The sequence below is a fragment of the Pterocles gutturalis genome, unplaced genomic scaffold (assembly GCF_000699245.1).
Source record: "Pterocles gutturalis isolate BGI_N339 unplaced genomic scaffold, ASM69924v1 scaffold38793, whole genome shotgun sequence".
Lineage (NCBI taxonomy): Eukaryota > Metazoa > Chordata > Aves > Pterocliformes > Pteroclidae > Pterocles > Pterocles gutturalis.
Window position 1 is genome coordinate 18,151 of NW_010119350.1, and position 14,949 is coordinate 33,099.

At 41.1% G+C, this 14,949-nt stretch overlaps 1 protein-coding gene across 1 annotated transcript in view; it reads right to left on the reverse strand.

Annotated features, from left to right (window-relative positions):
* The window catches only part of FLT3 (fms-related tyrosine kinase 3), a gene marked incomplete at both ends in the record, with an annotated part of 31,801 nt that extends 18,136 nt beyond the window's left edge, over positions 1–13,665 (reverse strand). The window contains 8 exons of the mRNA XM_010076554.1: positions 3,031–3,184; positions 3,266–3,402; positions 4,026–4,162; positions 5,053–5,170; positions 7,389–7,504; positions 8,286–8,488; positions 10,055–10,179; positions 13,656–13,665. Coding sequence (XP_010074856.1) covers positions 3,031–3,184; positions 3,266–3,402; positions 4,026–4,162; positions 5,053–5,170; positions 7,389–7,504; positions 8,286–8,488; positions 10,055–10,179; positions 13,656–13,665 — 1,000 coding nt within the window. The remainder of the gene's footprint in view (positions 1–3,030; positions 3,185–3,265; positions 3,403–4,025; positions 4,163–5,052; positions 5,171–7,388; positions 7,505–8,285; positions 8,489–10,054; positions 10,180–13,655) is intronic.
* Between the last annotated feature and the right edge of the window lie 1,284 nt (positions 13,666–14,949).

Below are 14,949 nucleotides of genomic sequence, written 5' to 3' on the forward strand. Positions count from 1 at the left end.
CTCAGAAAAAGTAGTTTCTTTCTTGAAGAAGAAAGAAAATAGCACATTATTTCTTGGCTTATCATTTTTTGGCAGATTTAAGAATATTTCTGCCAGTGAACATGATTATTCAGTAATGACAGAGAGGTGAGAAAAAATTACTGAGACTGTAATCAAAGCTTTCATGTCTCTGTGTTTATTGTATTTTTTTATTTGCTGCTTCAAACCCAACATGTGTTGCAAAATAGCTTGCATATTCCTGAATCAAGATTGTGTGGTGCTAAAAATTCTTTATTCAACACTGGTGGAAAATGAGCATCAGAACTGCAGAAACAAAGAGCCTTGCAGCTGCAGCTGTTGGCATGATCTCTGTTGTGGTTTAAAGTGGCCTAACCACCCTGCCTGACCTCACCAGCTACACAGATGAGATAAGATGGTGAAGGATCAATTAGCAAAGAGCAAACCAGAGCTGACTGGCTGCAAAGCATTATTAGAGATTAGAAGGCTACTCATCAATGCAGTTATGCTAGGCAGGCTCCCCAGGCAATGCAGTATGTGCCAACCGAATCAGTTTTCTCTTGGTGAAGTGACATCATGATCACTCCCAGTGTAGCTATGGGTGCTGACTCATGCACAGTGGTGGTTTAAAGGCAGGACACGGACCACTGAGTGAAATCTGTATGACTGCTGAAATTGAACGTGGCATGCTAGCACAAATTCACAGCAACAATGGTTGTCATTAATACATTGGGATAAAAGCCAGTGTGGATCAGAAGCACAGGATGTCCCCGTGTAACCCTGGAGAGAGAAGCGTGACTGTTACCTAGGTATGACAACATCCCTCCAATTTAATCCACCATGTAAGTAAACTAACAGATTTTTTTCATCACCAAGCCAATGAGCCCTTAGAAGTTTTGTTGGTGTAAGGGGCATTAAGGAGGGTACAGACAATCATGGAAGCTTCATGTAGCTCAGCCAAAAAATACCCCACTCAGAAATACAGCCTTCCTGTGTTAATGTGACACAGACTCACACCTGATAGTTTATGGATCCAAGCAGCCACTATTTCTGAACCAGGCACCAGTACTAAGAAAGAAGAGGACCTTGCCCTACCTCTATACTACCCCCTCACCCCTACCTTCCTGTTTACTAAAAAGATGTGAGTAGAAAAAATGTGCAGGTATCGTACATGGTTCTTGTAAATGATGACAGAACTTCCTGCTCAGCGGTAGGCAGAAGCTGAAAAGAGGATATTGCACTGGGAAAGTAATTTCTGAAGAGACTGGGGTAAGTATTCTCACTTCCTAGCATTCCTTGCTTAGGTGTTGTAAACTCTGAGAGCAACTACATCTAAAGACAAATTCGTGGTGAGTGTTTCAGACTGCCTTGTTCTCAGGGCTACAGACTCCAACTCCAGGCATGCCAGTCAGGAAACTCCCAGTGCCTACTACAGCGGCACGGTCTTAACTACAGCTTTCCTTTTTTATGCCTTATTTCCAGACTTATGCCTATTTGTATATTATTTCCGTCTGAGAAGCAAGGTTTGCAATTGAGGCTGTTCTGGACTAACTTCAACATTGCTGTCTTTTAAGTCAACATGTTGCTTAAATAGAGTGAGGTTTCCTTTGATATGCTTTCACTTTTTTAAATTTTCAGGCCTTGTGCAGCTTGGTGTTAGAAGGATGGTTCCCTTCAGTGCCTGGAAAGCAAGGACAGGCAGAACAAACAGTAACACTGGAGCAGTTGTCTCTTTAGTTTCAGGTTTTCCTTCAGATCCATCACAGCTGCAGCAGCACTTCTGCATGGCAGTTTGCCAGCTCTGCCAGCACTCCTCATTCATCATCTCTCTGGGCTTACATTCTTAACACAAAAGTTTTAATTTATTTTCTGCTACCAGTTCCACAGGGTTTGACGCTAAAATTCTTCTCCAGATTTACTTTCCCATAAAAAAAATCGGCAAACTCAAATGGCCACTTGTCAGTCACTCTGTTGCCCAAAGAGGAAACAGTTGTTTCTCATGTGTCCTGGGTTTTGAGTGGGGGACCCTACCTCCAAGAGCCTTCCAACCGTTTGATGACTTCCTGGTGGACCCAGGTCAGACTTGGTACAGATTTTCAATTTTTTTTTTTTTTTTTTTTTTTTTTTCTGTATAAGAGCAAGGAGCACCTGCAGGGACTACACAAAACAGCAGAGCAGGGGCCATGAGAAGCTCTGCCTCTCCTCCCTCGCTTCAATGGTGGAGCAAAAGTGGGGTGGAGGTGCTGTATGTAAGTGAAGGGAGATGCAGTGGGAGCAAGTGGTGAGGAGGAGGCTGCATCTTTTCAAAATGCATGGCTGCATCTTTTCAAAATCCATACTGGAGTCACAGCAGGACATTTCTGTCTCACATTAGTTGAGACCAGTCACTGGTTGTTCCAGGGTCTGGTCAAACTTTTACATGGAGCATGAACAGCTGAACAGTTGGGGCAGGGCACGCATTTCATATTCTTGATCAGCTCCAAAAATGGTGTTTTCTGCAGTGCTTTACCTCTACTTGTTTGTATCTGCTCTGCAGCTGCCTACATCTGAGCTGGTGACACAGAGATGGGCTAACAACTACACTACTCTCCCCTGCCCAGGAAGCCTGAGACATAGTCCCCAGGGGACCCTATAGCTTAGTGTTCCCACAAAAAGCCACTATGAGGCACACTGGCTGAGAGTCACCAACAACGAGATGATTCAGCCTGTGTTTTTAGAGATACCACTGAAACAATCATGTAGACTAGACCTCCAAACAGTGCCCTTTCATTTCACTTCTAAAAGCACTGTCTTTAATAGGAATTATTTGAAAGGCAATACAAAGAAAGGGTTTATTATCTTCAGTTACCAGAAGATTCAGTTCAGATTAATCTCTTGGCTTTCTTGGACTGCCAGTAAGTGCAAACAGAATTTTTCCTTAGAAAAGGAACTACTAAACATACACTGCATATCTGTAAGCAAAGAACTGCCGCATGGAAAACAAAGGAAAACTACCAACCAAGGGACAAAATTAACACCAGGGGTTGGAATTACCTAAAACTGTAACCAAAGCAGTTTGGTTCGGATGAACTGTAGAAGAACAGGTATAATGTCCACTATCGCTTCTTCCTGCTGCTGAAGCAAACACATACTGGATCCGAATTGCCGAGTGGTCTGTTTGATATTCTAATCCTTCAAACTGGCGATCCTAGTTTTCAACAAAGATTCCCATTTAATCAGTTGATAGTGCCCAAAATTACCTATTTTAAAATATGCCCTCTCTTCTTACCTGCTCAAATTCTTTGTTTTCAAAAGATAATTTTATTCCAAATTTATAATTACGATAAACAGCTCTGCATCTGATCAGCAACGGTTCCCCAACTTTAAGAAGTAATTCAGATAAAGGTGCTTGTCTTTCATTTAAATCTACAAAATCAAAACATTATCACTGAAACAACAACTGTCACTTTGCCTGGAAAAATGCTTATTTAGATCAATATTTTTTCTTCTAATACTGTACAGGCATCCATTATTATACTGTAATGATAATTAGAATTTGGATAAATTACCCATTAATCATGAAATCCATAAAATTTATTAATTTAGACCCCTCAAACCACATTTTGTCATAATTTACAAGATGTCTATAGGCCACAGTTCATCACAGAGTTTAGCTCAGGCTAGGTTTATTTTAAAAAAATGAGACAAACACACCTGAATTTATATATTTATTTATGCTTATTTGTAAACTTATCTATTTAAGGGCACTTTGAAGAGCATTTCACTGCAACACAGTCCTAAAAGCATGCAGAAAAAGATAACAGATGTTTAGAAAATGTAGAAGGGCAGGACATTTTTTACAGAGACCACAAATAGCTATTAGAATTTAGGGTTTAAACATGAGACAGAGCAACCGTATCTACTGTTAGATTTGGTCCAGTGAATACAAACAAGTAGCTTAGCCCAGAAAGCATACTCAGGTGAGTAGTGCAGCTAACTTCAGCAACAGAATCCAGCTCTCATGTGAGTAAACCTTAGAGGGAAGTTACCTATTGTAAAGAGGCTGGTGCATTCTCTGCCCAGGTCATTAACTGCACAGCACCATACATAAGTTTGAAATAATTCATGTTGTACCTTCTGTATGACACCTGTTTCCCCAGTGTCTTCATGCATTTTATGAGGGCAACTGCAATTACAAGCACAATTATTCATTGGCTCATTTGGTTAACCTCAAGCAAATAAATCTGATAAATCTCCAAGCCATGAGAATATGCAAACAATAGTGGGAAAACTGGATCTTACATAGCTGAATAAAAAGGAACTACGAAAGGTGAAGATAAGAAAATAAAAATCTCACAGCCTAGGCAGAAACATGAGCTGAAATGACCTGAATATGCTCAAATTGGCTCACAGACAAGTAATGCTGTGACTAAAATCCAGATGAAGAGTGACATCATAGAGCTGGAGCTTTCACACCACATCTCTGAATTCCTGGTGGTGGGAGCTGCTGCAAATCCAGTGACCATTATGAGACCCAGATCCCAAACTGCCATGCTGCAGACAAAGGTGTTATTACCACTCTTAACAGAATCAACTTTATATGTTAATAGAATAGAATAGAATAGAATAGAATAGAATAGAAAAAAAATAGCTTCGAAAATTATGATCCCTTGTAACATTTTCCCAGCTCCAATGCATTTACCTTTCCAAAAAATGTGAAAAACTAGAGGGAAATTAGATACTTTTGATTTGCTCTGGTAACATCAAAAGAGTAGAATCTGGAATAACTGTTTTCGAGCAAAGAATTGAAAGTTTCCAAAAGAGCACAACAGCCAAAATTTCTAATAAAAATGTGCTGCAGCAATCCAAAAGTGGATCATGCTGACACAAATTTTCAACCAGCATGTGGATGTGCAACCCGTCAGGGCCCATCTCCAAAAAATCTGACAAACAAAGGCTCTTCTTCAGTTATCTCCCCAGTTCACTAGGCACGCCACACAGTGCAAAGCCTCCCCCTTCTTCTTCAGAAGATGGTAAACTTTCAGTCTAGAGATTTAACATGCATATACACCATACCTCTTTTCAGGTGTTTTGCAAAATATCCACTCCACAGATGGCTGGGGGTAGCTCTCAGATATGCACTCAATAGCATCCAACTTTTCCCTTTTCCTGAAATAGGGTTTGCCTGGTTTCTCTGTTAAAAATCATGCACATATTTCAGAATGCTGAAATCATTATGAAACAGTGTTTTGCTCATTTCATAGTACATGAAGTTACAGGGCTGTAATTTGTTTCAGGAGGTTTCGACTCTGAGGGAACAGAAAATGATCTGCCCTAGGGATACTATGGGTTGGTTTCACAAGCTTTTCAGCCTTGATTGCTAAATGCACAGCTTCCCCCTATCAAAGGCCAGGCTCTATACACTAGAGGACAATCCCGAGACTGATACTGAAAGGTGTTAATTTGCTGTGGTTGCTATTCATCTCACTGGGTAGGAGCACAAATACCTTTCAAAATCACATCCCAAGCCCTTTGGTGGAGTATCTGTTGAGACTACAAAGTCTCTACACAAAATGGGATCATTGCACGCTACTCAGTCAGATCAGATACACGATGGAAAAACAATGGGTGATAATGACTTCTGATAACCAGCAGACTTCTCTAGCCTATATCTGTAACCTAGAGGAGAAAAGGTTCCTCGACAGGTCACCTGAACTCATCAGGCTGAAACTTGGACTAAGCACAAAAATTTAATGTATTAAAGCTGCTAAAGATTTGACTCAAAATGAAAAGCACAAAGTCTGGTTTTAGGTCATCTTATAATGAAATTACAGCTTCCACCCACAAGAACAAAATTTTCTTTAGAGTCATAGTTCCATTGCCTGCAAGGTGACATGCTAATGTGAAACTAATACTTTAATTTTAAAAATTTATTTCTTAATTTATCTCTTATAAGCTTGGCCTACAAGGTTTTTTCACCTATAGAGATTCACATCTCAGTTGAAGGATTCACATCTAGCCTGGAGGATTTTATGAGAGATGTAATTATTACATTAATTCACAGGAGCAAAGAGAATGCAATCCAAGCAATTGATATGGAAAAGATCTGTATCAAGACTGGTTTGAACTACGCTTGCTTGCACATGTAATAACATTTTTTACCTATAAAGCCTAATTGATATAGTAGAGAAGGTAATTTATAATTAAAGATTTAATACCCTGTCCCCTCAATGAAGCTGTTAAAATTATAACTGAGACATGCAATAGGAGAGACTGAAGGTGACACTTCCGACACCTGAGAAAAAATGTCAAACAGGAGAAATACTTTAAAAACAAATAAAGAGGGAATAAAAAATGTTGATTAGTCACAGTTTATTATAAACAAGGCAAGTAATGATACTTGAAGGGCTTGTCAGTCTTTTAGCTGTTTGGATTGATGTTTTACCTTCTTTTCTTTGAAAATTCTTTTACATTTTTAAATTTTATCTTTAAATTCAGCCCTTTCCAGACAAAATAATATGGTATTTCTCTTCTGTTAAAAAAATCATGTCAATGTGGGTATTTTTTTTTCAGTTGTTATTGGATACTCCTACTTAGAAACAGTAGGTGGAACTTTGTTGTCTTTGCATCTGAGATGTCTCTTGTGTGATCCTTGAGAAAATTCAATCAAATCTCTTCCCACTGTGAGCCTTTCAAAAAGACACACCTTGCATGTGCTCTGTCATGACCATTAGACAGCAGTTAAAATCTCAGCTTCTTGTGCACCCCTGTGCTGAGCAGCTGCACTTCTGATGTGTTTTACCCTAAAACTCAGTAAACAAGTAAAGGCTGGCACTGAGAATATAGACCTTGCCTTTCCCTTTCCCTGAGTCGTGCCTCTTACTGCCCAAAGAACTGTGAAAGGCAAAGCTACGAAAGGTGCAAAGAGACCCAGTGTCAGGCACAGGTGGAAAAGTGTCAGAGTGGGACAAAATAGGACCTCCGAGCACCAGAGACCTGAAAATAAAAGGGATGTCCTGATCTGGTCCAGATAACAGCCCAGCCAGTAACACCGAAAATAAATAGGTCAAGATGCAAGCGAACAAATCTAGCCCAAGAGCTTTGAGACTACACAAAAGACACTCTTGACTTGTCCCTTTTGTCACAGAGGAGAATTTCTCATAGGGGAGAAGAGAGTTGCCATGCATTTACATCTTTATTTGTTCATTTGCATGGTTTACTGACTAGCGAAAGCTGACTCCCACGCAGTCTGTGGTTTTGACTTCAGCCTCTGAAGACAGCTCCAAGTCCTATGCAAATATAGGAAGATGCTTCAAATGCAGCATGTGAGAGCTTCGTTGCCTAGACTGAATTTGAGCCTCTCCCCTTGAACCTACTGATGAAGTGACCCCTTTCATCTGAGATACACTTACTTCTGATGAGAACAGGCAAAACCACTGTGTAATTGCCGGTTTTACTTATGACCGAGAGGGTGTATTTTCCAGCTTGTGTTTCTTTTATTTGTGAAAAAGCCAAAGACGTAACATACCTATAAAACAGAAGGTAAAGCTGTATTTGTTACCTAGAAGGTAATACGCAGCACATGCAATAAAATGTCAGCTCTATGGCTGTTGCAAAAACTCTTCAGAGATACTAGTATACATTATTTACACAGCGCCCTTCAACCTGAAGTGTTTTCACCATGTATCTTACACAAGCAGTGTGTAGGAACTTATAACCACAGGTACCACGTGCTTCACGCTGAGCATTGGGAAGGATGGACTTCCAGAGCTTAGGACAGTTGGGGAGGTCCACAGGAAAATGCTTTACATACAGTCCCACCTCGCATGTTTTGCAGGGGAGGCATTAACCCAGCCTCAGGTTCCAGCCCAGGTTTGGCTATGAGCATTAGGATGCTGCTGTTGTTTTTGCTTCTGATCCGCAGTGTGACCCTAACAAGTCATGTAATTCTTCATGCCTCAGTTTCTTTGACTATAAAATCACAATTTTGCTCCACATGAGCACTGCAAAGCTCAAATTGATCAATGTCAGAATGTCCCTGGAGACCTTCATGCATGATGCTATACAAATTAAAAGAATTAGCTTATTTCAAACTATTCTTGGCTTTAAGATTCGTATGTGTATATGGGTCTAAATTACAATCAACAATACGCTGCCAGGTGACAACAGTTAAGAAAGATTAAAAGTTTAAAAAAAATAATGTATAATATGAAATTAAACACAAGCACAGTCACAGAAAATATTCCATTTGCATACTAAAATAAATTATCTCTTAAAGGTTCTTTGATCGTGTACATCCCTTGACTTACCGATTCTCCGAGTCCAATGAAGGTTTACAAGCTTTGCTCTCTTTAAAGAACCAAAAGCATGAAATGATTTCTGAAATGTTCATGACCACTCTTAATTCAATATTTTCAAACACATTGACTTCCACATTTTTAGTTGGTTCGTAGATGTTCTCTGTTCCTTGAGAATTCAAATAACACCCAAGATCTTCTAAAATGTTATAAATCTGCAATGCAAGAAGCCAGATTGTTACGTATTTATTAGCAATTAGCTTTATTTGCTCTTTTTCCATTCAAATATTTTTAAAGGATGCTCTTCTGAAAAAGCTTTAATAAAAATATAATGCCTCATAATTCCCAAATATGAATACAAATTATACTGAAATAATACCTTCATCATATCTTCATTTTGTTTGGGTTTTTTTTTTTCACTTCTGTCAAACTTATTCATAAATATGTTGAATTCTACTGCAGGAGGAAACACTACAGGATTCCTGTTGAATTAGTTAATAATGTTGTCTAGACAGACATCATAGAATAATTTTAGCCAGAAACACAATAATTTCCCTTAGTGATATAGACTACTCTCATCTTTGTTTCCTTTCATGTAGAACCATAGGAATACACGGAACTATAATACAACCCTTCCATTTGTGACTTCAACATGAAGGCAGAACCAGAATATACATATATTTTTTTTAGCATCCCACTGCTTGCCATTGCATCATCTGGCTAGACTGCTCCTCAGCTCCTTGGGGGCTTTACTAGGCAAGGAAAGTTTGGGCTGGGTGCCTTTACACCTTTCATTTTCTTACCCTTGTGTACAGCTAAAGGAGAATCGCAAACAGAAAGAGAATATTCCACAGTCATTCTGAAAGCCACCAACAGATTAATGCACCTCTAAGCTTAGCTGCAGCCAAAGGTGGCAAATAAATGGCTCCATCTGAAGAGTAGCCCTGTATGTCTCCCTTACTTTGGTGGGTGAAATTTATCCGGTGTAAGTTTGTGCAAGGATGGAATTCATCACACCCTCTGCCCCGCACTGTGCTTGGCTAGTTGGTTCTTCTCATTCTTTGTTCCATCTTTGTCCCTTCCCTTGATCTGAGAAGTATCTAGAGACAACAGCCGTATTCTGCTTTGTCCGATACACGGACAGTACAGCTTTGACTGGTATGCCTTCATTTGTTATCCAAATTACTGATTTATTTGCCCAGGAATTCTCAGGAAATATTTTAATCGCAGGTCTCAGCTGCTTTATAATTTAGTAGCACACAACCTCTTCTTGGCCTTCTGCCACTTCAAGTGAGAAGAGAAGAAAAATAAATCATATTTGATTACCTGTCTAGCTTCAGTGTTTCAGTCAAAGCTTAGACCAGGCAGGGACTTAGGGGTTTGGTGGTGGGAACAGAGGGTGCTACAGCTTCCCCATCAGTCCCAGCAGCCGTGGCACACCATGGCCTTGGCAATCCCCTCTTACGGGCGCATAGTTTTTTACATTGATGCATTTCCAGCAACATTCAGAAATATTCAGGCATGGTGATGTGAGACAGCATCAAGGCAGCAACTAAAAAATCAGTTTTAGAGAAAACTAGTACTTATCTACTTACAGTTTCAAAGTATGAACTGTGATATGTATTTCCCTCTAACCTTCTGTAGTAATATTTTGCCTAACCCTGGTTATTTTGACTGTGACATCCCCACAACCTTAAGGTTTCGGGTGTTGTAAGCTTCTGGGAAGGTATTTCTGGAATGGACAGGAATATTTTATAAACAATTTGTTTCTGTTTGATTACCTTAGGATATAGAGGTGTCTCTGGTGTTTCTGAACCTTCATTCTTCTGGCTGATAAACACACATGTAACCTCAGATGAATTTTGATTCATTGCAGAAGTGAAAGTAACCGCTGTCATAGCAAGAACTGTAAAACAGAAATAGAAAACAAATGTGATCATGTCTAGATCTCTGATCAGCGATAAGCATTTTAGCAAAAATAAAATACAAGAAAACTCTAGAAAGATTAATTTAAAAAAAAAAAGGCAAAAGGGATATGCAGATATATTGTGTGCATTTGCAGACTCTGCATTTGTGTGTTGAAAATGAGTGGAAGCACTATTTGGAGAACCTTTAAAAAGCACAGATACATCATGCTTTAGAAGTATGTCCCATAATATTGCCGAAAATGTCAAAAGACAAAAGCCTCTAGTGTTATGGAGGCTCCTTTATAAACCACATTACAAAACACAGGCTCCCTCTCGCCGCTCACTTCTGCATCAGTGTCTCTGAACGGGCCCTGAAGCACCAAACCCTGCAGCCCCAGGCCAGCATTTGCCCTTTGTGAGTCAGAGGATGATAATGTACCATCCTTCCCATTGGCACTAAGGAGATGTCCAGGTCAGAAACGTTCCCCAAGCACTTCTCACTCCTGCTCAGAGCATTGCCAAAATAAAGTCCTTCAACTTGCAATGGCAAAATAAAGTCCTCCAGCTTGCCTTTAGAGCCCACATGCAGGTCACCCAGAGATTCAGGATCTAGTCCTCCTTTTCCCTTCTCTCCAGGACAGACCGCATTTGATCTGACATACCAGACACTCTCCTGAGCCCTCCTGGTCTGGATTTGTGCACCCCAGCAGCTCACAAGTGAGGTCCAGGTTAGATGCTTCTTCCCTTGAGCTGCCATTCAGAGTCTTGTGCTCTTCCTCTCCAGGAAGCAAACAAGGCAGCAATTCCCACTGTTTTGAGGACAGTAGATGCAGAAAGCGGAGGGCAAAGAAAAGAAAGCCCAGGGCTTTCTCCTGCCTTCTCCTTCCTCTATACCTTCCTGGCTGTCATGCCCAGGAGCCTATACAGCCAGGTTAGTTCCCTTGCCAGTGCCCAGCCCTGGCAGGAGTAGCAAATGTCATTTCTCCTTATGCATACGGAACAGTGTGGGAAAGCTTCTGGTGCCTCAAAGGCATCAACTCTCTGGAATGCTTCATATGAGCCTTTCTGCAGGAACTGCAGCTTGAAAAGTCACCTTTTAGCCTTAAAGGAGCTATATAGTAACCATGCCCTCAACAATGTGCATAAACGAGAAAAACAGAAGTAAGACTGCAGGAATGGCAGGGTAAAAAGTGCCTATTTCCATTAAGTCCCTAAAGCCAGCCCTCAGCAGTACAAATAAACACTGAATCATAAAATAACATCTCTTTCCTGATGACCTGTAAAATTTCTGTCCTCGGGTCTTAGTTTTCTGCTTTTCCTCCCCCTCCCTCCTCAGTTCCTGAGATGGTTGGACATAAAGCAAGGTGCAGAGTTGAAAGGAGGAAAAAAGGTAAATATCTCAGGAAGCACTAGGGTGAAAGGATGAAAGTAATGGGACTGTTTCTGCAGGTGATGGAAAGAGCAAAACTGGAAGAAGCAAGAAATGAGTAAGAGTTGTTGCCAACTCATCTTTGATGTTTGTGCCTTCTGGAGTTGCCCGAGCTCTAAGCTGGCAACACTTCAACAACCTCTTCTGAGCCCTCTTGTCAAATGTGGATTAAGACTGAGTCCTTCCCATTCAGGCACTTAACATACACTGTATTTTGGGTGCCACCTTTCCACAGTATACACAAGCAATGGTCCGCTTTTGCAGACCTCTGAGGAAGATCCTGTCCATCTGTCTGTGATCCCTAAGAAAGACGAACAAGACTTCTTTGTGGAGATGTGTATCTCCCTCCATTGGCTATAAAGCTAACCTTTGTACTTCTTGAGACAGGGAGTGCCAGAGGGTAGCTGAAAGGCAGGTATGCATTAGGTATCTACACCCAGCATACTGAAATTCTTGCTCACCACCCATGCAAGCCTGGTTTCCAGCCTTCCCACTAGCTTTTCACCAAGTCCTCTGCTCAGCTTTCTCCACTTCAGTTTGTTTGTTTACCTTTCACTCTTTTCAAACTGGAGACCACCTGGTAGCCTCACAGCCACAGGCTAAGCCGATGGAAAGTCACCTACATCCACGGATTTCCAAGACACACCAGCTGAAAACACCTGAAAATACGAACTCAAAAGTCCAACTCATTTGGCCTGCTGAGCATTCCCTTGCTGCAGCTTTCTGATCTGCAAATAGTTTTAGCTTCTGATTGTATATGCTGAGCCAATTTATCCCTGGCATTACCCCACTTTGCTCATACTGCCTTGTTAAGCTGGACACCTAATGCTGCAGTAGGCAGGTAGGAAAGATGTATTTAAATACCAACAGGGAAAACATTTGCAGCCAAGAGTTAGGCAAAAGCAGACAGATGTAGCAACAAGACTGTGAGCAAGACATGCAAACAAGGTGTCTGATGAACTGGAACTGCATCTGTAAAGGTTGGTATGTGGGAGTATATGCTGGAAGAGGAGTAGTGAGCACCCCGACACCCTCATGTATGGGAGAATATGGGACTCCTTGTCCTGTTAGCTGCTATAGCTTGCCACTGCTGTCCTCTGCCTTTACTTCCATGAAATCCAGGAGGGCTATTTTGAACCTGAGATGATTCCAGCTACTTTACAGTGAGAAAAAATGAGTGATGTGCTAGTTAGAGTATTTACATGAGATGAGATACAGTGGCCTAAACTTCTGTAGATCCTAGAGAAATATATTACATTGACAAAATAGAAAATGAGAGCATGAATGAGCCTTTCAGCAAAAACAGAATCAAGAAAAGAAATATTGGGAAAATGGCAATGCTCTGATTCACCATCTTGATCTTTCAGCTGCTAGCTGGCCCGTTCAGAGACTGCTGTTATGGTGTACACATCAGTCATCTTCCTGAAAACCCAAAGTAAGAACTGCAGAGACTGAAAGCACTGGGTGAAGAATATAAAATATGTAGTGTGCATAATCACATCTTGTATTGCCGAACTGCAGTGAAGCTGGAATGGAAACAAATTGCTGAACAATGTTTGTTTATGCCTGCTTTCCACCTTCATAATCTTTTTATAGATTATACAAAAATAAATGCAGTAGGAGAAATCTTTTTCTCACTGAAGTCAGACAGACCTCTAGTTGCCACAAACTGAGTCAGGATTTCATCAAGATGTGTAGGCACATACGCGGGGAAATACCTGTATAAGTGAAAAAGTGGGCTGACATGTAACAGTGCTGAGAAGAAAAGCCTGAATCTACTGGAGACATATCAAACCAAGAGGTTGTGTAGCTAGTTCAGCTAGCAGATGGTTGACCTAATGGAACCGCTTAAGAAATTTTATCTTCAAATGGGGCATGGCTAAAGTAGTCTTTGGAAAACTGGGAAAGCCACTCCAAAATATGTTGTAAGTCTGACTTTATCAGAAAGAGAACAGTTGAGGAACTGTAGCACTGTGAAGGATGGAGAGAAGATCCTTCTCTTCACACCGATGGATGCATCTTGTGTTTGTGTTCAGCTCAGGGTACTTGGTATTTTAAGTAGCAGTCAGGCCTTTCCTAGACATAGAGCAACCTTCCACTCTGCTTTGCAGCTCAGGAGACTTATATAAAGTAAACTATGTTTTGTGTCTTATTTGGCTTCTCACCATTTTCCCTGGGTGAGACTCTCTGGATCAAGTTTCCAAAATTTTCTTCATGATCAGGGAAGGCAGAAGGACTCTTTTTTCCCATGAAAGGTATAGTTCTCCCACAGTCATGTACTGCCAGAAATGTAAGCTTTAAAAAAAAAAAAAAACCAAGAATCTGTAAAAGTGATGACATGGATGAGCCTAATACTCATCCATTAACTCTGAAAAACCCACACCTTTGCATGCAGCTGCCTTTTTCTCACATCACCCCTAAAAGTGGTGGATCCTGAAGAGAGAATTTTACTCAATATGACAAGAATCAGAGGGAGACAGGATATGCCTTATTTCTCTCTCATCAAACTTAGCTTTTCTTCTTCCTCATCTTTTAGAACACCTTCCTTTGTTGTTGTCTTTACCCTTTCAGCTTAAATAACTTCCAGCTTCCAAAAAAATGCAACCCGTGAGTTCATTCTCACAGGATGATGGGGCCAGAGGTGTTGCTCTGTGTTGCAGAATAATAACAATAGAACAACATTTAACAAGCAAGGTGGGTGACAAGATGCCTCTATTGCAGCTCACACTAATTGTGACTCGTTGTTGTAACATTGGATGCAGTACGTCTGGGTCAGGACCAGTCATCTACCTGGTCTTACCAGTTGATTACAACAAACATCACATGAACTGATCTAATTATTTACAGTCATATTCAAGCATGACCGAGATATGAGATAGAAAAAAAAAAAAAAAGCCTATACAGTGTGGTAGCTCTTCAGGAGGGTTTAGTGGAAGAGAATCTAGAATCTCTAGACTTGAATCACTGAGCAGGAAAGCAGTGAGAAGGGGGAGTAAGGGAGGCCTCAGGGTTTTGGAAAGTGCTTGACTAGGGTCTGTGTACTGAGTCAAAAACTAATAATGAGAAACAACACTGATATTGTACAGTGTCCTGGAACGCTGCTGTCACCTGCCAGCCTTGTTTGCTATTGCCTGCAGCTCTCCACCTGGATTATTTTTCCACCGGGATCCGCTCCCCCGCCACTTTTACTCCCTGAAGCCAGCCAGGCTGTGGCACGACACGCTGTTCCTTCCCGGGGCTCTACTGCCCGAGAGAGGCGGCTCCGCGCAGAGGGTCTGGGAGCTGCCAACACCAACGCACGGGCGGCGGGGAGGCGGCCCGGGACGGGGGAGAAAGGGGG